Source organism: Mobula hypostoma, chromosome Y (genome assembly GCF_963921235.1).
Source record: "Mobula hypostoma chromosome Y, sMobHyp1.1, whole genome shotgun sequence".
NCBI classification, from domain to species: Eukaryota; Metazoa; Chordata; class Chondrichthyes; order Myliobatiformes; family Myliobatidae; genus Mobula; species Mobula hypostoma.
Window position 1 is genome coordinate 2,899,314 of NC_086130.1, and position 24,495 is coordinate 2,923,808.

At 42.8% G+C, this 24,495-nt stretch overlaps 1 protein-coding gene across 1 annotated transcript in view; it reads left to right on the plus strand.

Annotated features, from left to right (window-relative positions):
- Window positions 1-24,495, plus strand: part of LOC134341089 (histone-lysine N-methyltransferase 2A-like) — a 272,129-nt gene that overhangs the window by 197,315 nt on the left and 50,319 nt on the right. The window contains exons 23-27 of the mRNA XM_063038841.1: window positions 617-734; window positions 6,715-6,793; window positions 9,874-10,034; window positions 13,186-13,365; window positions 14,843-19,301. Coding sequence (XP_062894911.1) covers window positions 617-734; window positions 6,715-6,793; window positions 9,874-10,034; window positions 13,186-13,365; window positions 14,843-19,301 — 4,997 coding nt within the window. The remainder of the gene's footprint in view (window positions 1-616; window positions 735-6,714; window positions 6,794-9,873; window positions 10,035-13,185; window positions 13,366-14,842; window positions 19,302-24,495) is intronic.

Below are 24,495 nucleotides of genomic sequence, written 5' to 3' on the forward strand. Positions count from 1 at the left end.
AAGCATCTGAAATTTAGTTGTATCTCCTCCAACTATCTTCAAGAAATCCTGTTCTCTTTAGTTTCCTCTTTGTAAAAACTCTGACATTTGGAAGCAGCCTTTTTTGCAGTTCTTGCCTTAGTATTAATATCTCCCACTCTATATGTTCTTGAGAGTGTGCCGTGTTCTTTAAAAGAACTATTCAGTTTGTTCCATTCTCCCAAATGCACAACAAAATGTTCTCTTTGCCGAAATTTAGTTTACTCATTTGTAACAGAGAATGGAAACAAATGTGACATTGACTTGCAGATTTGCCAATCTCATTCTGCAGCAGCTGCTGAAAAGTCTGAGTGGTTTTATGATTGAGACTAATTTGATTTCATTCAAATAATTGTTCTTTGATAATATCAACACAGTTGTCCTGGCTGTGTTCTGAGAAATGAACCTGGGTTTATGAGGTTTTTTGTTAGAAGAGAACACCATGTAGTAATTTTAGAGCCTTAATTTGAATTTCCTTTTTATTCTTACGCTTTGTGAGGTGAAGGCGTACAAATACTGTATTTAAATCTCCATTATTTTCTGTATGCAGAAATATTTTCTCATTTACATCTGATATACCATGTAATCTTCCTTGCAGACTGTGGCTGAGGATGGATTTGAGGTTTTAAGAAGGATTTTTGTTGACTTTGAAGATATTACTTTAAGAAGGAAATTTCTAACAGGCATGGAGCCAGAGAGTATCCACATGATGATTGGTTAGTAAAATGTTAAAACAATGCATTTATATATGGAGAGATACTGACATGTGAAAAAATAAGAGCCAAATGCAAAATATTTATCAAAATATTCACTAAACAGGATAGAGCATTTACATAAATACGTAGAAGGGTAGGCCAATCAGCTGGTATTGAGTTCTTTTTATTGTGAATGTTGCTTGAGTGAAATCACGACAGAGAGAGTTACCGGTAGATACAAAGCAGCTTCTTTATTCAACAAAACAAGGTTCAGCAGGCATCATACGGACGGAGACACTTTCGGTGGAAAGGTCTGCTGCCCAGCGTGGTGCTCGGTCCTTCAACACTTGCAGTTGGTCACAAAGGTGTTTCATATATTGGGTCATTCTATCCCTGTAAGCCTCAGGCTCCCCGCAACCCGTAATTACCTCATAAGGGGGTCGCATTGCTCGCCCCATCAGTATTTATTTGCTACACATACAAAGGACAATTCCATATTTCTTTTGAAGCTGCATACAAACCTCACACTTCCCGATTACACTCACCCCACTTGCGCCAGCAGCTTTTGGACTGGTATTCATGAATCCATTATTCCAAACTGAATCCACGATACATTTATGTGCTCAATATGAATGACAATCCATATTTACAGAGTATAGACACATCAAACTTGCTGGTGAACGCAGCAGGCCAGGCAGCATCTCTAGGAAGAGGTGCAGTCGACGTTTCAGGCCGAGACCCTTCGTCAGGACAAAGTCCTGAGTCCTGACGAAGGCTCTCGGCCTGAAACGTCGACTGTACCTCTTCCTAGAGATGCTGCCTGGCCTGCTGCGTTCACCAGCAACTTTGATGTGTGTTGCCTGAATTTCCAGCATCTGCAGAATTCCTGTTGTTTACAGAGTATAGATAATGTTGTCTTCAAAACTACATGCAAAGCTTAACACCTGATTCCATTCATCGGACCGACGCATAGGAAATGCATTGTTACAAGTGGACTCGGATTCTGATATTCACAGCTTTTAGGAAACGCATTGTTACAGAAGACTGGTGGCCAAAGCCATTTGCAAAGTGTGAATGACCCAAACCCAAAAATTACTCTAACAATCCCTCCTCTTGGCCCTCCTGGACAAAAAAGTAAATTTGTGTCAGGAAAGGCTAACCTAGGAGGATCTGCTCAAATAGGACAGCAAAAATGCCCTGCCTCGAAATCACCCCCCCCACCCAATTTTTGTGTGCCTCAGTATCTACCCTAGCCTTCCCTAATTGTTACTTACCAAATGTTAAGCAGAGAGGCTGTTCCAGAAATTTGAAGAAGTCTTTAGAGTTGCGGCTCCTTTCGTATGCCTGTTGGCTCTTGCCCTGCAAGCTGATGACAGCTTAATCACATTCCTATGTCTGCAAGGACCTCTCCCCGGTGGCACCCCCTTCCGAACTGTCCGGTCGATCACTGACCCAACTGCTGAAAGGGCCCAGCTCCTCAGACTGGGGATGACTGCTTCCAGATGCTGTGTGCCGTATGCCATTGAAGTTGTGGAACTTGCTGCCTCTGCTTTAACTTAAAAATCCCTCCCCATCTATTTTCCAATAAATTTCTATACTACGCTATAAAATTAATCATCTACCTTCAGCAACTAGCCTTCTTTACAGAATACCATCATCATCACACTTTAGCAGGCTATCCATGGTTTTCTAACACGTTTTCAGTGTCTTCTGCCATGCTCTTGGCATTTTCTGCCTTTGCGTTTTCTCCGTGTATGTTTTCATCAACTGTAGTCAGGTCTGGCATGGCTGGCTGGTGTTCCCCACTCTGTCTGTGGGAGCAACAAGAGGGTGAGTTGTATGCTTTAAACTGAGTCCAGTGTTTCCACTGGCTGCCTCGCTGAGTCTGTACACAGACACACGTATCATTGGTTAAGAGTACCGTCTGTGGTCCTATCCACTTGGGGGCAAACCCCGGACTTTCTGAGAGCACCCTCACCATAACTTGGTCGCCGGGCTGTAGATCGGCTCTCCCTGATCAGGGATTCGCTGCTGCTGTTGTGCTTGGTCCTTCCAACACTTTAATTTGGTTACAAAGGTCTTTCACATATTGGGTCATTCTATCCCTGTAAGCCCCAGGCTCCCCGCAACCCGTAATTACCCCGTAAGGTGGTCGCATTGCTCGCCCCATCAATAATCCGTAGGGGCTGAGACCCAAAGTGCGGTTCGGGGTTGCATGCAATCTCATCAGGATTCCTGGTAATACATCAACCCATGTCTTTCCTGTCTCAGCTATAGCTTTGGCTAACGCATTCTTGATTGTTCGGTTCATCCTTTCTACCATCCCTGAACTCTGGGGGTGGTAGGGTACGTGGAACTGTTGTCGAATCCCTAGTAGTTGGTACACTTCCTTCATCAGTTACCCCATGAAATATGCTTCCTGATCTGAATCCACCTGAACTGGGGTTCCCCACCTTGGGAGGATTTCCTGAACTAGGATCCATGCAGCGGTGTGGGCCATGCAGTTCCTTGATGGGAAAGCCTCTACCCACCGAGTGAAGTGATCCATAATTACTAGACAGTAACGTTTCCCCCTGCTTTTCGGCAGGGGCCCTGTAAAATCTATCTGGATGTTTTCCCAGGGTCCCCTCAGCCGAGGCTGATTTGCCAGCTGTAGCCTTCTGCCCTTACCAGGGTTATGCTGGGCACAAATGATACAACGGCGGCAGAATTTCTCAACAACCCCGTCCAACCCTGGCCACCACCAGTCCTGCCGGAGGGTTGTGATCATGCTCTGCCTTCCCTGATGCATCACCCCATGATATAACTTTAGTAGTATCTGTCTAATGCAGGGTGGGGCCGACGTGACTGTTTCCTCCCCATGTGTCCAGCACCCATCTGATCCCTCCTTTGTTCCTTCTCTCCTCCATTTTTCCTTCTCTTCTGCCTCTATCTCTTCATGTAATTTTACTAAACTGGTTCCTCTCATTCCTTCCTGCACACTTGCAATTTCAATTGCCTTTTGTTCCTCTGCTGCCTTATTCACCGTAATACCTGCTGTCGGAGGGACTGGAAAAGCTTTCTGTTCTGGAGACAAGCCACTCAGGATTGTTGTAGGGCCCACCATTATGGGATGCAGCCTCGGCATGGTCTTAAGGGCGGTATAACATGTTGTCAATGGATATGATCCACTGGACTTTACTGGCCATATAGGCGAGTTAGTAGTGGCTGCAGTCTCTCTGAGTATCCCCTCGTGTTTTTGTTCCTTCACTATACTTTGGACAGCTGTCAGTGTGTCAGTTTTTATAGGGTATTGCTTATGGGGTTTACGCAGACCCTCCTCTATTTTAACTGGGTTTATCTTTATTGGACCACAATCTTGCTTGTGTCTAGCCGACACTGTTGGGAACTGCTGAGAAGGTAACCCATAGACACCATCCTGACTCCAGTCTCTTGTGATCGGGGCAGCTGCGACTATGCTAGCCTGGTTGTGTATTCTGTTGGTTGTATGCATTCGCTGCCCCTGACTCGCCCATATTATTTATCCCTTTCCCAAATCTATAACAGCTCCTGCTTCCCTTAGGATGTCTATTCCAAGGATCGTGCCCTTGATATTTGGACATACCCAGAAATCCACTGGAAGCTGTACTCCCTCAATTTCTAGTATTTGGGAGACTCGCTTCATTCTGCTTTTACCGTTTTTCCTCCTACTCCCGTAATATAAATAGCCTGTCCGGTTGTTGGCCAGGGTAAGTCAGTTATCGATACCGATGCCCCTGTGTCCACTAACATATTGCATTTCCTGACCTAGGAGCCGTCTTTACTTGCTCTTTGATCTGATCGAGAGTCAGACTGGGCATCGATGGGTTGAGAGAGTGTGTGTCTGCTGTGATGTTCACCTGTTTTTCTTTCCTCTGTTTTGGACATTGCCTCCAAACATGCCCCATAGGACGCAGCTGTAGCATATCAACTCCTTTACCCTCCCACATCTATTCCAGCAATTCCTTGCTTCGTGCCCTGGCCGCTGGCAAGCAAAACTCTCCGGGACATCACAGCAGCTACATCCCCTATAGTCAGTTTACGATTTCTCTTGCACTTTCTTTTGTCTATCTCACTGGCCCATGAAACTATCGTAGAGTAGGTCGACCTCACCATTATGCCTAAATCTAAAACTTCTGGTGGGCTGAGCTCAGGCTTTCCTTCAGCGTTTTCTGGAAGACTTGGTCATCCCTCCCTGGATTATCCAACCCAGAATACTGCTCATACACTTGATATTTACGTTCTGCATAATCCATGGCTGAATCACTGCCATTATCTCTCCCCAGTTACTCTCACCTCCCCCCCCAGTCACTGCCTCACTTCCCCTTTAAAGGAGCGATTACTTTCTTCATTACTGGTGCTCCCCGTAGTTGCCCATGTACCATCCTGCACCCCCTGGGCCATCCTGTCCCACATATTCCTTAGGCACTTGGCTTTTACCAACGCATGTATATCTTTAGGGTGTATCTGGTGAATTTCAACCATTTCCTCAAGCTTGCGACAGAATTCTGAATTCCCACAGGCGACTTTAATTGGGGGCAGCTCAGACAAGATGCTCTGTTTCTCCCTGGGGGTGAAGGGCTTATGAATAGTCATAATCAAGGTCAAGGGCTGGCTCGGATCATCAGGGTTCTCCACCTGACGCTGCCTGACCTCAATAGGTGCCATTCTGGTAGATCTATCTGGGTAAAACCTCTCGCTGAGATATCCCCACACTATGCAAAATATAAAAGATGGGTACCAGTTAAACAGCACATAGTTAAAACTGCAGAGTATGTATTCCACAATCTGTCTCTTTTGAGTACCTGAACTCATGATGCCTGCTGTATTCCTTTGCATCACACTTTACTTTATACTTTATTTTACTTGCAAACGCATACACTAAAATCCAGCTTCCCGACCGAGTATACACACCCCTACTCTGGCATTTCGAACCGTACCGTCGGTTACTACCTTTTGCAACTGGTGGCTCTGTCTCACCAAGTTAACACGTGAAGTTTCCTCACGTACATAAACACACATGCCCACGCACACACTACTTTTATATCTACCAATTCAGTGCTCCACATTCGTGATACCTCGTGTTCCCATGCACCACCAACCGAACAGATCCAAGTGTGAGTGTTATTTTAGAAAGATACTTACCAACTTAGACTGCTAGGAACTCTGGTCACATGATGGGTCACGAAAGTATCCTACTCCTGACACCAAATGTTGTGTAAATGAAATCACTGGAGAGAGAGTTACTGGTAGATACAAAGCAGCTTCTTTATTCAACAAACAAGGTTCAGCAGGCATCATACGGACGGAGACACTTTCAGTGGAAAGGTCTGCTGCCCAGCGTGGGGCTCGATATTTATTTGCTACACATACAAAGGACAATTCCATATTTATGAAGTATAGGCAAGACTTTCTTTTGAAGCTGCATACAAACCTCACACTTCCTGATTACACTCATCCTGCCAGCGCCAGCAGCTTTTGGACTGGTATTCATGAATCCATTGTTCCAAACTGAATCCACGATACATTTATTTGCTGAACATGAATGACAATCCATATTTACAGAGTGTAGATAATCTTGTCTTCAAAACTACATGCAAAGCTTAATACCTGATTGCATTCATCCGACTGACGTGTAGGAAATGCATTGTTACAAGTGGACTTGGATTCTGATATTCACAGCTTTTAAGAAATGCATTGTTATAGAAGACTGGTGGCCAAAGCCATTTGCAAAGTGTGAATGACCTAAACCCAAAAATTACTCTAACAGTGAACATGGCTAATCTGCTATTTCATTTTGAAATAGGCATCTTGGTCTGCTATCTCTTAAATGTATTACTGTTAACCAAAGATTATATCTGACATTTAAAACAAATTGCTGAGTAAATATAAGATACTTCTTTTCAAAGTAGCAACTGGTTTGAACTATTTACTCATGGAGATGTTTTCCATGCTATTAATTTTGTTCTATCCCTTAACCTAGGTTCTATGACAATAGATTCTTTGGGAATACTGAACGATCTTTCTGACTGTGAAGCAAAACTGTTTCCCATTGGCTATCAGTAAGTTTTCCTTATATTCCTATTGTATAAATTGAAACAGGAAGTTTTCTGCATAGTGCTGTTTATTATTGTTGACATTCCTGTTCCAGATTTAAGGAACATTAGTTACTGCGATACGTGCCAGATACTCACAGCTAGCTACTCTGGCAATTGAAAATGAAGTTGTTAGGATTTTACATAGAGGATTTGCATTATTTTCAATTGTTCCTTAGATTATTGTTATCTAGACCTAGAAACTTAGAAATTACAGCACATTACAGATCCTCAGCCCACAATGTTGTGCCGACTATGTAAACTGCCTGGAATTTCTTTGCTGCATAGCCCTCTATTCTTCTAAGCTCCATGTACCTATGTAATAGTCTCTTAAAGGACTCTATCGTATCCACCTCCACCACTGTCGCCAGCAGCCCATTCCATTCACGAACCACTCTCTATGTGAAAAACATACCTGTGACATCCCCCTTGTCCCTACTTCCAAGCATCTAAAAACTAGGCCCCCTCATGTTAGCCATTTCAGCCCTGGAAAAAGCCTCTAGCTAGCCACATGATCAATACCTCTCATCATCTTATACACCTCTATCAGGTCACCTCTCATCCTCCATCGCTCCAAGGAGAAATTCTCTCAATCTGTTCTCACAAAGCACTATATAATCGAGGCAACATCCTTGTAACTGTCCTCTGCACTCTATCTGTAGTATCCATATCCTTCTTGTAGCGAGCTGACCAGAACTGAACACAGTATTCCAAGTGGGGTCTAACTAGGGTCTTATATAAGGATTACATTTAAACTGTAACAATAACAAAGATACATTTGAGCTGAGATAAATGATCTAGTGGTTTCTGGGTAATTTTACAAATAAACGCAGGCTTCCGGCTGAGAGCGAGGGAAGTGTTTACTTGAATTGAGGTTAGTTTTTCAAAGTTTGAAATTATTATTCCTAATTTCTTTAATAAAATTGTGAATTTAAATTTACAAATACAGTGAAGTCCATAATAAGTGTAGACTCCCCATCTGAAGGAAGTGGGCTGGATTTGGAAATGGTACACCACTAGACACTGGAATACTACAGCACAGTACAGGCCCTTCGGCCCTCAATGTTGTGCCAACCCATATATTCCTTAAAAAAAAGTACTAAATTCACACTACCCCGCAACCCTCTATTTTTCTTTCATCCATGTGCCTGTCCAAGAGGCTCTTAAATAACCCTAATGTTTTAGCCTCCACCACCATCCCTGTCAAGTCATTCCTGGCACCCACAACCCTCTGTGTAAAAAACTTACCCCTGAAGTCTCCCCTAAACTTCCCTCCCTTAACTTTGTCCATATGCCCTCTGGTGTTTGTTATTCATGCCCCGGGAAACAGGTACTGGCTATCCACCCTATCTATGCCTCTCATAATCTTGTAGACCTCTATCAAGTACTACATCCTTCTACGCTCCAAAGAGAAAATTCCCAGCTCTGCTAACCGTGCCTCATAAGACTTGTTTTCCAATCCAGGCAACATCCTGGTAAATCTCCTTTGCACCCTCTCCATAGCTTCCACAACTTTCCTATAATGAGGTGACCAGAACTGAACACAATACTCTTAGGTGTGATCTCACCAGAGATTTGTAGAGTTGCATTTTAAATTTAATCCCCCTATTAATGAAGCCTAGCATCCCATAGGCCTTCTTACCTACCAGTGCAGCGACCTTGAGGGATGTATGGATTTGAACCCCAAGGTCCCTCTGTTCATCCACACTCTTAAGTAACCAACCATTAACCCTGTACTCAGCCTTCTGGTTTGTCCTTCCAAAATGCATCATCTATCACTTATCCGGATTGAACTACATCTGCCACTTTTCTGCCCAACTCTGCATCCTGTCTATATCCTCTTGTAATGTTTGACAACTATGGCTCCATCCACAACTCCTCCAATCTTTGTGCCATCCACAAACTTACTTAACCATCCTTCCGCCTTGTCATCCAGGTCATTTATAAAAATCGGAAAGAGCAGGGATCCCAGGACAGATCCTTGTGGCACTCCACTAGTCACAGACCTCCATGCAGAATACTTTCCTTCCACTACTACCCTCTGCTTTCTTCCTTTAAGCCAATTTTTTACCCAAACAGCCAAGGTTCCACTGATCCCATGCCTCATAACTTTCTGGATGAGTCTCTCATGGGGGACCTTGTCAAATGCCTTGCTAAAATCCATGTAAACCACATCTACTGCCCTACCCTCATTAATTTCTTTTGTTACCTCTTCAAAAAACTCACTTAGGCTCGTGAGGCATGACCTTTCCTTCACAAAGCCTTGTTGACTATCCTTGAGTAGACTGTACTTCTCCAAGTGTTGGTAGATCCTATTCTTAAGAATCCTTTCCAATAGTTTGCAAACAAGGGAACTACATTTGCCATTCTCCAATCCTTCGACACCTCCCCTGCAGCCAAAGAGTGTTCAAAGATCATAGCTACTGCTCCAGCAATCTCTTCTCTCACATCCCACAGCAACCTGGGGTATATCATGTCCGGCCCTGGGGACTTCCCATTCTTGATGTTTTTTGGAAGATCCAACACTTCCTCCTTAATCTCCACCTTGTCCAGCACACAGGCCTGTTCTATTGCGACCTCATCCTGATCAAGGTCCTTTTCACTTGTGAATACTGAAGCAAAGTATTCCCTAATTGCCTGACCTATAATCTCTGTCTGTGCACCTGAACTGCTGCTGGGAGTACATGGTTGAAAAATCATCCTATTGCTCACTTCTGCGTTTATTTTGATGATTTAGTTACACCTTGCAAAATAACTGGTATAACAATTTAAATTAAACAACATGATATATTGAGTTGAGAAGTGCTGGAGTCAGCCTTACTCATGAATTGGTTCATGTTTTCTCCTCCTAGTTTCAGCCTTAGCAAGGTTCCTTTTGTAGGGCTGTGAGAATTCACCTCGGTTGCTCAACCAAAATGAAAGTTCAAGTATGGTAGGAAGAAATTAAAACTATTCGTTTTATTTGATGGTTTCTTAAATCTGATGTGAGTTACTTCCATGTTTTATCTTCCTGATAATTTTAATTGGAATGTTGCATACATTTTCAGGTGCTCAAGGGTATACTGGAGCACAACTGATGCTAGGAAGCGATGTGTATACACATGTAAGATCCTGGAACACAGACCTCCCCCTGTGGAAGCAGAAGAAAACAGCACTTTAGAGCACAGTGATAACAGAACCGTGGCACATAGTCCAAGCAGCCCCATTGGTATGTAGATTATGCAAATTAAGAAAGTTGCCTGCATTAGAAAAATGCTATAAGGCCATTCAACAGGTGAAAAGAAAATACTCAGCTCTCAAATGCACTAGTATGGTAGATAGAGTCAACTGAAGAGGCTGTGCAGTATGAGTTGAAGCTGTTCACTAGTTTCTCGTCTATGATGCCAGTGTGTGCTGTTCCTCTTTCAGATCTGCTCCAAGCTAATGTGTATCCAGTGGGACAATTTCTATCCCTCATGCTTTTTTTACCTAGAAAGGAAAACTTGATTCAACCTCTCGGCAAGGCATGATCACTTAAGTACTCTTTGTTATTAAAGGGTATGGAAACAAAAATGGATGTTTTAAGCAAGATGCAGCTTATTTTGATTGTGTCCTTGTAAATTAAATGCATCAAATTACACTGTACAATAAATTAAGACATTTGAAAATTAGTTCGTGTCAATTAGTGGGCAACTTTTATTGCATACACTTTGTTTTTGTTTGCAATCTGAAGCCTCCCTCAGCCCCTCTCATTGTTTTATAGCAAGTGCTTGCAGTAGGTCCCACATTTTTCCTAGTGTATTTTCTTGCAAAGTGCGGAGAGACCATCCTGTCAATCTGCTGTGATCCTGTCACTCACCTGCATCAGCCAGTTAATTAATAAGCATCATGTCTTTGGAATGTGGATGGAAATTGGCACAAGTAGGGAAAACAAAAATGAGCACAGGGAGAATATTCAAACTATAAACATTAGATGTCTATATTTTGTCTTCTGCATTAGTGTCAGTAGAAAAGAGCAAATTTTAGATTTCCAAATATCTATTTTCCAAAAAACTAAATGTCATGGAGAAAATGTATTTCCATAAAGTAACATATTAATTAATAGACCACTTTTCAACTTTTTTGGTTACTTGATTACCTTTTTGGCATATAGCCAGATGCATAATTAAACAGGCAACAAGCAAGTGCTAATGATCAAGGCCATAATGAGTTGAATGAGCTAAACTGATTAACTGAAACAGAATGAATGTAGAAGGAATCAAACTGGGTGAGGGACAACTAAACCAAAAGACGAGGCAGTTGTTTAACCTTTATCAATTATCAATTTGAATTATCAATTTGAACATGAGGGCAAGAGTGAGAATAGCAACAAGACACAAGATGGTCATCCTGCACCTGCAAGGGTACTCTCCCAAGCAGAAATCTTGTAGCGGACAGGAGATTCAAAATGTGCTGTCCGTGCTCTTCTAAAGAAGCCCAAAAACAGGTAAGTTTGAAGATCAGAAACTCAGTGGTTGGTAATGGAAACTGAGTACAGCAGATGAGAGATACATCAAACTGACATCCCTTCTAAATTGGAAGAACTCCAGAACTGTTACCAGAAACCACTGGAACCCAAGTACACTCCTGAAAAGTATTTCAAGAAGTGGTCTTCATGGTTGAGTTGTTGCCAAAAAGCCATTGAAGTAGAAACTTACCCACTGGGGGCTGAACAATGGAAGCAAGTGCTCTGATCTGATGAGTCAAAATTTAAAATTTTTAGCTGTAAAAGGAGGCAGTTGTCCTTGGAAGACTTGGAGAGCACTTAGTGGAAGTGTATCTGCAGCCAACAGTGAAACTCGGTAGAGGTGCCCTGCAGGTTCGAGGCTGCATTTCTCCAAACGTAGTTGGTGTTCTGGTCAGAATTGTAAGATCTTAATGCTGAGAAATACAAGTGGGTTCTCATCCAACATATAATACCATCAGAGAGATTTTGATCAGTCAACTTCATTCTAATCAGGACAATGACCCCAAATGGCCTTGGTCATAAAGAACTATCTTCAATGAAAATAAAAACCATGAGTTCTGCAACAGATGATATGGCCTTCAGAGACCCCTGATCTCAACTTATATAGAGGCTGTCTGGGACTACATGGAGAGACAGAAACAAGTGATATAGCTGCAAGTTCTCCAAGTAGTTTGAAACAACCTACAACATGATTTTCTTATATAACTGCATGACAGTGTACCTAAGAGAATTGATGAAGTTTAAAGGCAAAGGGTGGTCGCACCAAATATTGATTTCATTTAGTTTTTTACTGTTTACTGCTCTTTGTATTTTTTTTGATATGTAGAAACTTCTCTTTAGTTTTGAAAATACCTTCACTTTGCAGAATTTTATTTTAGGAGTTCCTTAGACTTCTACACTGTACTGCAAGTGAGTGGCAGAATCTGTGGGGAGTTGATGGAAAAAGAGATTAGATTATGAGGACATGCAGTCCTCTTTTATTGTCATTTAGTAATGCATGCATTAAGAAGTGATACAATGTTCCTCTACCATAATATCACAGAAACACAGGACAGACCAAGACTGAAAAACTGACAAAAACCACATAATTATAACATATAGTTAAAAACAGTGCAAAGCAATACTGTAATTTGATAAAGAACAGACCATGGGCACGGTAAAAAAAAAGTCTCAAAGTCTCTCGAAAGTCCCATCATCTCACACAGACTTGCCGATGAAGCACCCTGGAAGCACCTGACCACACCAACTCTTGAGTCTGTCCAAAAACTTCCAGCCTCCGACCAGCCCTCCAACACTGAGCACCATCTCTGCCGAGCACTTCAACCCTGGCCCCGGCAATAGGCAATAGGCAAAGCCGAGGATTCGGGGCCTTCCCCTCCGGAGATTCTCGATCGCACAGTAGCAGCAGCAGCGAAGCGGGCATTTCAGAAGTTTCTCCAGATGTTCTTCCATGCTTCTCACGTCTGCCTCCATCAAATCAGGATTGTGCACGGTACCTACTTAACAAATACCGATATAATTCCGGAGCGGCCGCTCATGCTGCGTCACGCCGCCATCTTCTCCTCCCCCCCAGGTACAGAGGAAAAGTAAAATTAGATCAGTGTTGGTGCTTAATAGTTAACTTGTACTCAGTGGGCTGAAGGGTCTTTCTTATCAGTAGCGTATTGCATTCAGAAGTACAGTCAATTGAATTGAGCTATCTATATTGAAGAAGAATTTTTACCTCCACCAAATAATACATTAATGGTATGGACTTTTAAAACTCACATTAGCTGTATGGTGAGATGTCTGTATTTGCTGTGTCATTCTGTAATCCTGCAGTATTCCATTTTTCTCTGGCAAATACTAACAATTGACTTGGTTTCTCTGACAGAAGTTGACACAACAGAGAATCAAAACACACATTCACCTGAAATGTCAGATCGTCATCCAATCTCTCATGGATCTGGGCCAATACATCCTAGATTGCAGCCTGGAAGTAGGACTGACATATCTAGTTTTTCCTTGTCTCGTCGATCCACAAGCACAGGTTCAAGGCCCCTTCCATCACCAGGTACCTTATGTTGCTTTGCATGCGCACAGAAATGTACAAGAAAATAAGAACAAGAGTTGGCCATGCGACTTCTTCAAGTCTACTGTCATATGGTCATAATGAATCTGGCCCAAAGCACAATACCTCTGTTGTGGCATTTCTAAAAGCCCTCAATTTCTGATCTTTCAAATATTTATCTACCTATTAAAAATAGTTACTTTTAGCTTCAACAGCCTCTAGGCTGGAGAATTACAGAATTATGTAACTTGGGAGAAAAAGGTTATATCAGTTATAAATGACTGCCCTCCCTATTTATGACTGTTTCAGCATCTCTCTTGTCGTACCCACCCACCTCACTGCCCCCCCCCAAAGTAAGATGCACTGCATAGTTCCAAACTCAAAAGAATGCTTTCAATAGGACAAGAATTAGCTGAGTAAATCTCTTCTAGATTGCCTCTCATGGTGGCTGGCCTTCTGTAAATGAGGAGACGAGATCAGTAAGACAAAGATTAGCTTTATTCGTCACATTTACATCAAACCATACAGTAAAATGTGTTATTTGCGTAAAACCAACTCAGTGAGGATTGTCTGGGCAGACTGCATGTGTCACTGTACTTCAGTGCCAACATAGCATGCCCACAATTACATAACATGACCACAACAACATATCATGTACAGTGTACCCCAGGTATAGCCTTGCAATGCCCTGTAAAATCAGAACAATACTTACCTAATTTTATTTTTAAACCCAGCATACCATTTGCCGCTTTAAATTCTTGCTACACTTCTTTATAGTCTCTCTATTTAGATATTTTGGCATGAATGATTGGGGCATTGGTCATTAAATAGACAGGTTATTGGCAATGCAAATTATACATTTAGTGTACTAAGGTAGAAATTGTTGAGGCCCACAGCTGGGTTACCCACAATTTTGTTGTGTTGCACTGCTGACTGTAAGGGCAATGTACTCAGTTGTTTTTATTCTCCTAAGATTCTTAGTAAGAACTTAAGGATACTGGATATTAAGATACGTTTTCATTCATACTCCTGTTTCTCTTATGCATTGTTTAATATATTGAGTAAGAATTTTCCTGCTGTTAAAGTGGTGCACCAACAAGTGCTTTCATTTCTACTGTTAAGAGTAGTTTCAGGGATATGTTGTGGTGTATCATTTAGCCTACTTCCAGATAGTATTTTGTTTGTGTTCTGGAATTATTCTGAGAGTTGTTTAGTTGAATAATCTCAATCCACCTGACTGTATACAAATACATAAAACCTGGTATAAATTGGAATTCGTAGCTAGAGGAATATTAGAAGTGCCAATTTGGATGAGCCTTGACTTAATTAAATAGTGGAAAGTGTTCTGTTGTCAGTGTTGCAAGTTCTTGGAACTATAGAAAATAATAGATGACTCTTTTATCCAGTCCCTGCATCTTGATAAGTAAAATGGGATTTGAAATATCCATAGTTTATAATCTTTTTTGTTTCTTTTTTTAAGGGAGCCCCACAGCAGTGATTCATGAGAAAGTCACATTTGCTGATGCCTTACTATCATCAGGGAGACAGGGTACCATTTCTAGGAGACATAGTACAACTTCGGTATCTCCCCAACATTCCAGGCACAGGATGGCTTCTTCCCAAATGGGCGCAGGATGTGTAAGATCAAGTGGTAATATCGATACATCTTCACTGACCTCCCTCAGTTTATCATTGGATACACATCCAGGAAGCCAATTTGGTGAAACTTTTTGTAAAGCACTTCAGTCAGACAAACTTGGTAATCTATTGCAAGTTCATACAGATCCTTCCAGCTACCAGCAAATTGGTAGTGCTGATTCCATTCCTGTACACCATTCAGGGGATTTTTATACATTTACAGACGACGCTTTACAGACGAACAGAACAGAGCCAATATGTACCGGGAGTTCTAAAGAGTGTTTTCCAACTTTATCTGCTAACCACTCTGCAACTGAGACCAATCTTTCTGAATGTATGCTAGATGGTTTAGTGACAATGTCAGAATTACCGCTGACACCTACAGCCTCAGTTCCCAGAGTAACAGCATCATGTACAATACAAAAAGAAGCACAAAACAACAGTGCATTGCTTACAAATTCTAATCCACTGACACCACTCTCCAAAGAAACAAAAACTTACATGTTATCTTTTCAACAAAAGGATTCTAGCAGATCAAATGAGCAGTCCAAGGAACTTGTGCATGCAGGAAAATCAAGCAAGGAGCACTTGCACAGTCAAGTCACTGAAGGAACGAGGGTACAGTCTGCTGGAGCTAGCCCTACTGTGACTACGGGAAATGAATACCCTTGGCCAAACTGCCCAGAAAAAACACCAATTACTAAAGTGTGCTCAGCAGATTTTCTGAGAAACAATAGAGTACAAACAGGAAGGCATTTTGAAGGAAGCCCATGTTCCAATTCTGCTGCAGATCAAAAGGTTAATCCAGAAGTATCCAACAACTTGTTACTTGGACTGATTGAGAACACTCAAACTATAGGAGAACCTAGAAATATATTTAATGACAAGTCTGCTGACACTAAACGTTATCGCCCTGCAAGTATTAGTGAAGGGATCCATCCCCCATCTAATAAGATCCAGCCTGATACTCACAAAAAAGAAATGCGTACTTCACAAAAACAAGAAATTCAGGGATATTTAGAATCTGATTACCAAGTGGGTAAGGATCCTGATGAAAATCTGGTCTCATCCTTGTCGGCCAGTTCTCAGGAAAATAATGAGCTGTCATCCTCTGTTATGTCACCTTCATTGTCAGGAAGTCCAGAAAACAAGCAGGAAAATCTGAGGTGTCCAAAGTGCAAAAAGGTCTACAAACAAAGGGTGAAGAATCTGTTTCAAAAGCACGTCCTGCAGTGTGGAAGTGAGACTCTGCAGGAAGATGGTGATGGGAACAAAACTCAAGTCAATGATTCAAACAAAAGGAGGTATCCCCGACGAAGTGCCCGTGCACGCTCAACTACTTTTTTTGGGCTGACTCCCTTTTATGGTGTAAAATCGTACGGTGAAGAAGATTTTCCATTCTATCGCAATCCTGGGAAAAAACGAGGAGAGCAGTCAGCTCAAGGACAGATAGATGGAGCTGATGATCCAAGTACCTCGTCTGATGAAGATGTTGAATACTATTACAATTTCACAAGAACAGTTATCACATCTGATAGTGAAGGAAGACTTGAGCCATGCACTTTCTTTGATGGTGAGGAAGATTGCCACATACCCAGGATAAGTCAGCTTGATGGTGTTGATGATGGCACAGAAAATGATGTTAATGTAACCACAACAGCAGGGAAAGCAACAGAGATAAACAAATTAAAATCCAAAGAAAATGGAACTGAAAGCCTAGATCTTGAAGGAGTAATTAACAGTGGTACTGTTGATGCAAAGGAGAATCATGGTATTAATTCAGATTCTGATCCAAAAGGTAATGATTCAAAATTAGATAACTGCCTTTCACTGAGCAGAGTGAAGTTGCGGGGCCAAGACTCCCTAGGGGAGGTTTCTCTTGCCTCATTAGACACTCCAAGACGAGACCACTCCAGCACACCTTCTGAGAAGAATTTGCTGGATAATTTCAGTACAGACTTGTTGAAGGCAGCTAATGATTCAGATAATAATAACAGTGATGACTGTGGCAATATTCTCCCATCTGACATTATGGACTTTGTTCTGAAGAATACCCAGTCTATGCAAGCACTAGGAGAAAGCCCAGAGTCATCATCTTCTGAACTTATAACACTGAGTGAGGGTTTAGGTTTGGTTAGTAACAGAGGAAAGGACATGGGTAGTCTGTTTGAAGTGTTTTCCCAGCCGTTGCCTAGCACAGAACCTGTAGAAAGTGTTGTCTCAGCCTCCATTCCCACTGAGGAGCCATTTGAATTGCCCCTTGAGTTGCCGTCAGACCTTTCGGTTTTAACAACGTGCAGCCCAACTGTTTCTAACCAAAACCATGGCAGCCTGACTGTTATTTCAACAGCCCATCTGACACCATCAGAAGATCAATCAGTACTAAATTTACCTGCCTCTGAGACGATGGAAAAGCGGGTGACGGTGACTGGGGAGAAATCCGTGACAAGGAATGAATCTGAAGTGTCCTTGTTAGGGAATCAAGTGGACTCATCTGGAGAAAGTCATATGGCATCAGATCAGTTCATGCAAAGCCACATAGATACTGATGAGCTAACTTCACCAACCTGCACTCAGGTAGAACAAGGACTTAACAACCATAACCTGGCAGAGGTTGTTGCAAGCTCTCCAATTATCCTTGCAGTATCTGTTTCACCCTCCATGCTACCCCAAGGTCAGAAATATGTCACGAGTCCAGATTCCATCGCAAGTTCCACAACCGAGACTGCAACACCACTCCCTAAACCAGGAACTGAAAATGTCATTGTCGTCAACCAACATGGACAGCCGTTGTATGTTCTCCAGACATTTCCCAGTGGAGTTACACAAAAAATAAACCTAACACCTTCATTAGGAACTGCACAAGCATCTGTAGAGGCCAACAACACAATTCTTGGGCGTAATATTTCTGTGGGATGTAGCCCAGTTTTGGCAACTGGTTTAAATGTTAGCTTGCCAGCTTCACAGTCGACATATACTTCTACTAGCATGACCAACAGCAATGGGTTAATGACTTTATCACAACACCCTCAGTTACATTCCTTTGTGGGATCTCCCTTGTCAGCATTTCAGCCCAACAATGACATCTCTCCCTCCAGCCTCCTTATTGGGGTCCAGTCGCCTCAGGATCCTCAGCTCATAAGTTCAGAGCCCAATCGGAGGCCAGAGCTTGTCACTGCCATCACCTCTAATCCAGGAACCATTCAAGTCAAGAAAAAGCCAATAAACCGGCTGCCTTCTAAAAAGGGGAAGAAACTAGTACCAGCATACCAGCAAACTTCAAGCTGTTCAGAAATTGTTCCTAACATGACTTCAGCAAACTTCTCACCATCACAAGTCCCTGGAGCGGTCACCAACCAGTCAGGATTAGTGGATTTAGGAGCACTTGCAAACACAGGACCCCAGCGAACAATTCCAAACATAATCAAGCGTCCAAAATCTGCTGTGATGTATTTTGAGCAAGCACCTTTAGTTATGCCTCAGCTTCAGCAAACACTGGGGGTAGTTGGTTCCACAAACATTACTGGTCCAGAAAGCACTCAGTTAGCAGCTGGAAATGTGTCAGAATTGGGATCAGGCCAATCTGTTGTAAATGTTGTATCTATGCATGCAACAACAACAGCAACCAGTGCTGCTGCTGTAACTGGGCATATTTTGGGTCAAAGTTCAGTCACCTTAGCTGCTCCCATGTTACTAGGGACGACAGATATCACTGGCTCGGTAAGCAATCTATTAATCAAACCTAGTCAACAGAGTTTAGGACTTTCAGATCAAGCTGTGTCACTGCCCAGAACAGGAATACTTCAACATCTAGGACCATCACAAAACCCTAACAATGGACCCCTATCTCCAACACAGAGCATATGCCTACTGCCTTCCACCTCAACAGGCATTCTACCAGTTGTACCAAGTCCACCCAACCTGGAAGGGAATTGTCAACTCCACCATCAAGGTACTCAACTATCACCAAGCAAATGTGTAGCAACAACTGTCCATTTAGATGCTGTTTGTATTTCAGGTGGCCAGCTATCAGCTACCACATTAAGTGTGTCTTCTAGTGTCATGAGCAAGTCAGTTGTATTTTCAAACACCACCATGGACCAGTCTCTTGTCAGTAGTGTGCCTTTAGTATCTCCAGATTCTCCAAGAACCAAGCCCAGAGTAAAACGGATATCATCTTGTTCTGACAAAGCAAGCTATAAAAAGCACAAGGTGTTGCATGTCATGAATGAATCCTGTGAAGGTCATCAAGATATTCTGGAGTCTGATGTGGCCAATGTGTCCCTATCCTCTAGTGCATGGTAAGTAGTAAATCATGTTTTAACAAATCTTGAGAATGCTACAGTTCTATACATATAAGGTTGGATCTTTGGAGTAATGTGCAATAGAAGAATCATGCTGTGCTTGTCCAAACTGGTAGATTAATCCAAAATTGCCTGAAGGTGGTAGCATAGGTAGATAAGGTGATGAAGAAGATATATTGAGATATTTTCCTTCATTAGCCAGGACATAGATCTGCATTAAAAACATAAGCCACAGTACATGTTTTAATGTATGCTTTTATAAAAGTCCAATTTTCTTTGTAATTTTAAGAATTTTGATCTATTTGAATCCAATAAATATAACAATTTTTCAAACTTATCAAAAGGTCTATTAATTTTAATATAAATTTCCTGCCTATCTTAAATGGTCCTTTTTCCTACAGGAAAAGCTCCTGGGTTATAAGTAGGAATTTGTCTGTGATTATAATCTTACGTCAAGACAATAAGATATAGAGCAGTTTCAGGCCATTTGGCCCATAAAGTCTGCTCTGGCATTTCATCATGGCTGATACATTGGTATTCTCAGCCACAATCTTCTGCCTTCTCCCCATATCCTCTCATACCCTGACCAATCAAGAATTTATCAACCGCTGCCTAAAATATACCCAATGACTTGGTTTCCACAGCTGCCTGTGGCAGTGTATTCCATAGAGTCACCATGTCTGGCTAAAGAAAGTACTCCTTACCTCTGTTCTAAAAAAAAACACCCCTCTATTCTGAGGCAGTGTCCTTTGGTCTTAGGACACCCCCCCCCCCACACCATGGGAAATAGCCTCTCCCACATCCACTCTATCAAGGCCTTTCACCAGACAATAGGTTTCAATGAGGCCACCCCTCCTTCTTCTGAGTTCTAATGGGTACTGGCCCAAAGCCATCAAATGTTCTTCATATGACAAGCCATTTAATCCTATAATCATCCTCATGAACCTCCTTTGAACCCTCTCCAGTTTTAGCGCATCCTTTCTAAAATAAAGGGCCCAAATCTGCTCACAATACTCCCAAGTGAGGCCTCATCAGCACTTTCTAAAATCTCAACATTACATCATGGTTAATAGTACACTGGACCAGAAGACAGTATTTTAGAATGTTTTTCATATCCTGTAAACAGTAACCTTGTTCACTACAAAGTATATTTCCTGGTCTGGTGTTGTTTTCATTCTCTTATCCAAGCATTTATATTTTAATTGTTGAGTTGAAATCTCACTTTAAAAAGATCCTTTATGGTTACTTCTAGTTGCTTAATTCAAGTTATTGCAAGTACTAAAATTAATATAAAATTTATAGAGGCAGTATAACATTATAATGATTGAGCTTTATAATTCTTAATTTGACTATAGGGTTAGTAAAGAAAATGAAAAGAAAAAGGCCCATTTTAATTAAACAGTCTTAATATGCACGATTTTCCCGTCTGTTTGTTCTTCAACAATTTCCCCCGCGCGTCATTGATGCCGGACCCCATTCCACTTCCACTCAGTCCTACTGTCTACAACCACTCTGTTCTAACCCTCCAGCTTTCAGGCGGCCCAGCACCTTCAGTAGCCTTGCTTCATGTTCCTCCAAGGTGGACCCAGAACAGGTCATCCAATACCTCAAGTAAATTCATATTTCCCACCGTCTTCTCCATCACCCACTGGAAGGTTGCCTGGGTTCTCGATATGCCTTGGGGCATCCTTTTAAACTGGAAAAATCCCAGTGGACATATAAATGCCATCTCTCCTTTGTCAGCCTCACTAATGGGAAACTGGTAATATCCACTCCTCGAGTCCAGCACACTGAACCACTTTGCACCACTCAGACAGGCCAGCGCGTCTTCAATACTCAGGACCATATACTGGTCAGGGTGTTACAGTCCACACACATCCGTACCTTGTCATTCTTCTTCCGTGCTACTACTATTGGGGATGCCGAGGGGCTTCGGGACTCGGTGATGATCCCAGCTTCCTTCAACTTACACAAATAGAAACATAGAAACATAGAAAATAGGTGCAGGAGTAGGCCATTTGGCCCTTCGAGCCTGCACCGCCATTTATTATGATCATGGCTGATCATCCAACTCAGAACCCTGCACCAGCCTTCCCTCCATACCCCCTGATCCCCGTAGCCACAAGGGCCATATCTAACTCCCTCTTAAATATAGCCAATGAACTGGCCTCAACTGTTTCCTGTGGCAGAGAATTACACAGATTCACTACTCTCTGTGTGAAGAAGTTTTTCCTAATCTCCTAAATTCCTAGAAGGCTTCTCCTTTTTCCTCAAACTGTGACCCCTCGTTCTGGACTTCCCCAACATCGGGAACAATCTTCCTGCATCTAGCCTGTCCAATCCCTTTAGGATTTTATACGTTTCAATCAGATCCCCCCTCAATCTTCTAAATTCCAACGAGTACAAGCCCAATTCATCCAGTCTTTCTTCATATGAAAGTCCTGCCATCCCAGGAATCAATTTGGTGAACCTTCTTTGTACTCCCTCTATGGCAAGGATGTCTTTCCTCAGATTAGGGGACCAAAACTGCACACAATACTCCAGGTGAGGTCTCACCAAGGCCTTGTACAACTGCAGTAGTACCTCCCTGCTCCTGTACTCGAATCCTCTTGCTATAAATGCCAGCATACCATTTGCCTTTTTCACCGTCTGCTGTATGTGCATGCCCACTTTCAATGACTGGTGTATAATGACACCCAGGTCTTGTTGCACCTCCCCTTTTCCTAATTGGCCACCATTCAGATAATAATCTATTTTCCTATTTTTGCCACCAAAGTGGATAACTTCACATTTATCCACATTAAATTGCATCTGCCATGAATTTGCCCACTCATCCAACCTATCCAAGTCACCCTGCATCCTTTTAGCATCCTCCTCACAGCTAACACTGTCGCCCAGCTTCGTGTCATCCGCAAACTTGGAGATGCTGCATTTAATTCCCTCATCCAAGTCATTAATATATGTTGTAAACAACTGGGGTCCCAGCACTGAGCCTTGCGGTACCCCACTAGTCACTGCCTGCCATTCTGAAAAGGTCCCGTTTATTCCCACGCTTTGCTTCCTGTCTGCTAACCAATTCTCCACCCACACCAATACCTTACCCCCAATACCATGTGCTTTAAGTTTGCACACTAATCTCCTGTGTGGGACAATTGTCAAAAGCCTTTTGAAAATCAAAATATACCACATCCACTGGTTCTCCCCTATCCACTCTACTAGTTACATCCTCAAAAAATTCTATGAGATTCGTCAGACATGATTTTCCTTTCACAAATCCATGCTGACTTTGTCCAATGATTTCACCGCTTTCCAAATGTGCTGTTATCACATCTTTGATAACTGACTCCAGCAGTTTCCCCACCACCGACGTTAGGCTAACCGGTCTATAATTCCCTGGTTTCTCTCTCCATCCTTTTTTAAAAAGTGGGGTTACATTAGCCACCCTCCAATCCTCAGGAACTAGTCCAGAATCTAACGAGATTTGAAAAATTATCACTAATGCATCCATTATTTCTTGGGCTACTTCCTTAAGCACTCTGGGATGCAGACCATCTGGCCCGGGGGATTTATCTGTCTTTAATCCCTTCAATTTACCTAACACCACTTCCCTACTAACATGTATTTCACTCAGTTCCTCCATCTCACTGGACCCTCTGTCCCCTACTATTTCCGGAAGATTATTTATGTCCTCCTTAGTGAAGACAGACCAAAGTGATTATTCAATTGGTCTGCCATGTCCTTGCTCCCCATAATCAATTCACCTGTTTCTGTCTGCAGGGGACCTACATTTGTCTTTACCAGTCTTTTCCTTTTTACATATCTATAAAAGCTTTTACAGTCCGTTTTTATGTTCCCTGCCAGTTTTCTCTCATAATGCTGCTGAATGTCTTCCACCTCTGCAGGGGCCAGTGGCTGTGACCTCTCCTTAAACGGGGTGTCCTGGGTCACCCGGATAGTGGGATGCAGGCTGGTGGAAAAACCCACATCAACATCTTTTCTACCAACCTCCTCTTCCATCCCGCAGGAACCGGGTGAATCCCGAAGTCGAATGACTCAGTGGACAACTTTTCCCCCTACTCCAATAGTTTCTCCCCAGCTTGTCTCACAGGGACACTATAAATTACCATCACCGGGAACAAATGCGCCAGGGGCATCCCCCACTTGAAGGTGACCTCCCTCTTTGTAGTATTCCTGACAATCACTGCCATCCTGCTCGCCTGTGCAACTGAGGGCTTCTGCAGTTCGGCCTCACTCTCCAAAGCGTTTCCTGTTCACACTCCTGCTTGAAGTGTCTCTCTTCACTGCAGTTATAACAGACAATACCGGCCACTCCGCTTCTCGCATGACACTGACTGCTAAAAGCCTTCTGCATAGTCCATACCCTTAGAGCTTCCACCTCCCTATCAGCTCCATCATATGGGGGAGGGGTCACCCCTGCTGATAGCAACCGGGACATCTCAGTTCTCAACTCTGCCACAATCTCCTCTAGTACTCCCCGGGGCAGGTTGTCCATGGCCACTTCACTGCAGGGGGCCACTATCAAGGACGGTACCTTGCTGACAGAGCCTTGCTGCGCCTCTGATGCATTTTTCTCCTCGCGTACCTCTCTGATCAGCTCAACAAATGAGGAAAGGGGTGTGTGTTACGGTCAGTTGGAGACCCCAAGCGATCAGATCTTGGGACTGGGTGTCCTTTGCTACTTGGTCCATCCTTAACTAATCTACCTCAGCTGCCTGAATGACCCCCTCTGCTCCACAAGCAATTTATCTGCCTCTCTGGCCAAAAAATGTAGGCAGAAAGCTTCTCCCCCTTCTCCTGATACATGAGCTCCCTGTCGTGCCAAATGCATTTTGCAGTACTCCCATGTAAGCAGCAGCCTTGGCCAGGGGTACCGGGACTTCACGGCTCTCCCCACGTCAATAGCCTGCCCATTCAAACTTTCGACGAATCTCTGTTGCTTTACATCATCAGAGTACTGTCACTCATCTAGCAACTGAGAGGTCTGCTCTGCCCAAGTTTCATACTCCTCCTCCCCTTTAGGGGTGGGGTATTATTCCAAAGAATATGTGGAGCCTGCCATAGCTGAGACATTGGACCTGAGCATTTTTCCATTTATTCGCCGGAGGGTTAAGGGCGGATACTAACTCAGAATTCTCACTCTTCCCTAGGGGGCGTGGACTAATTAGACATT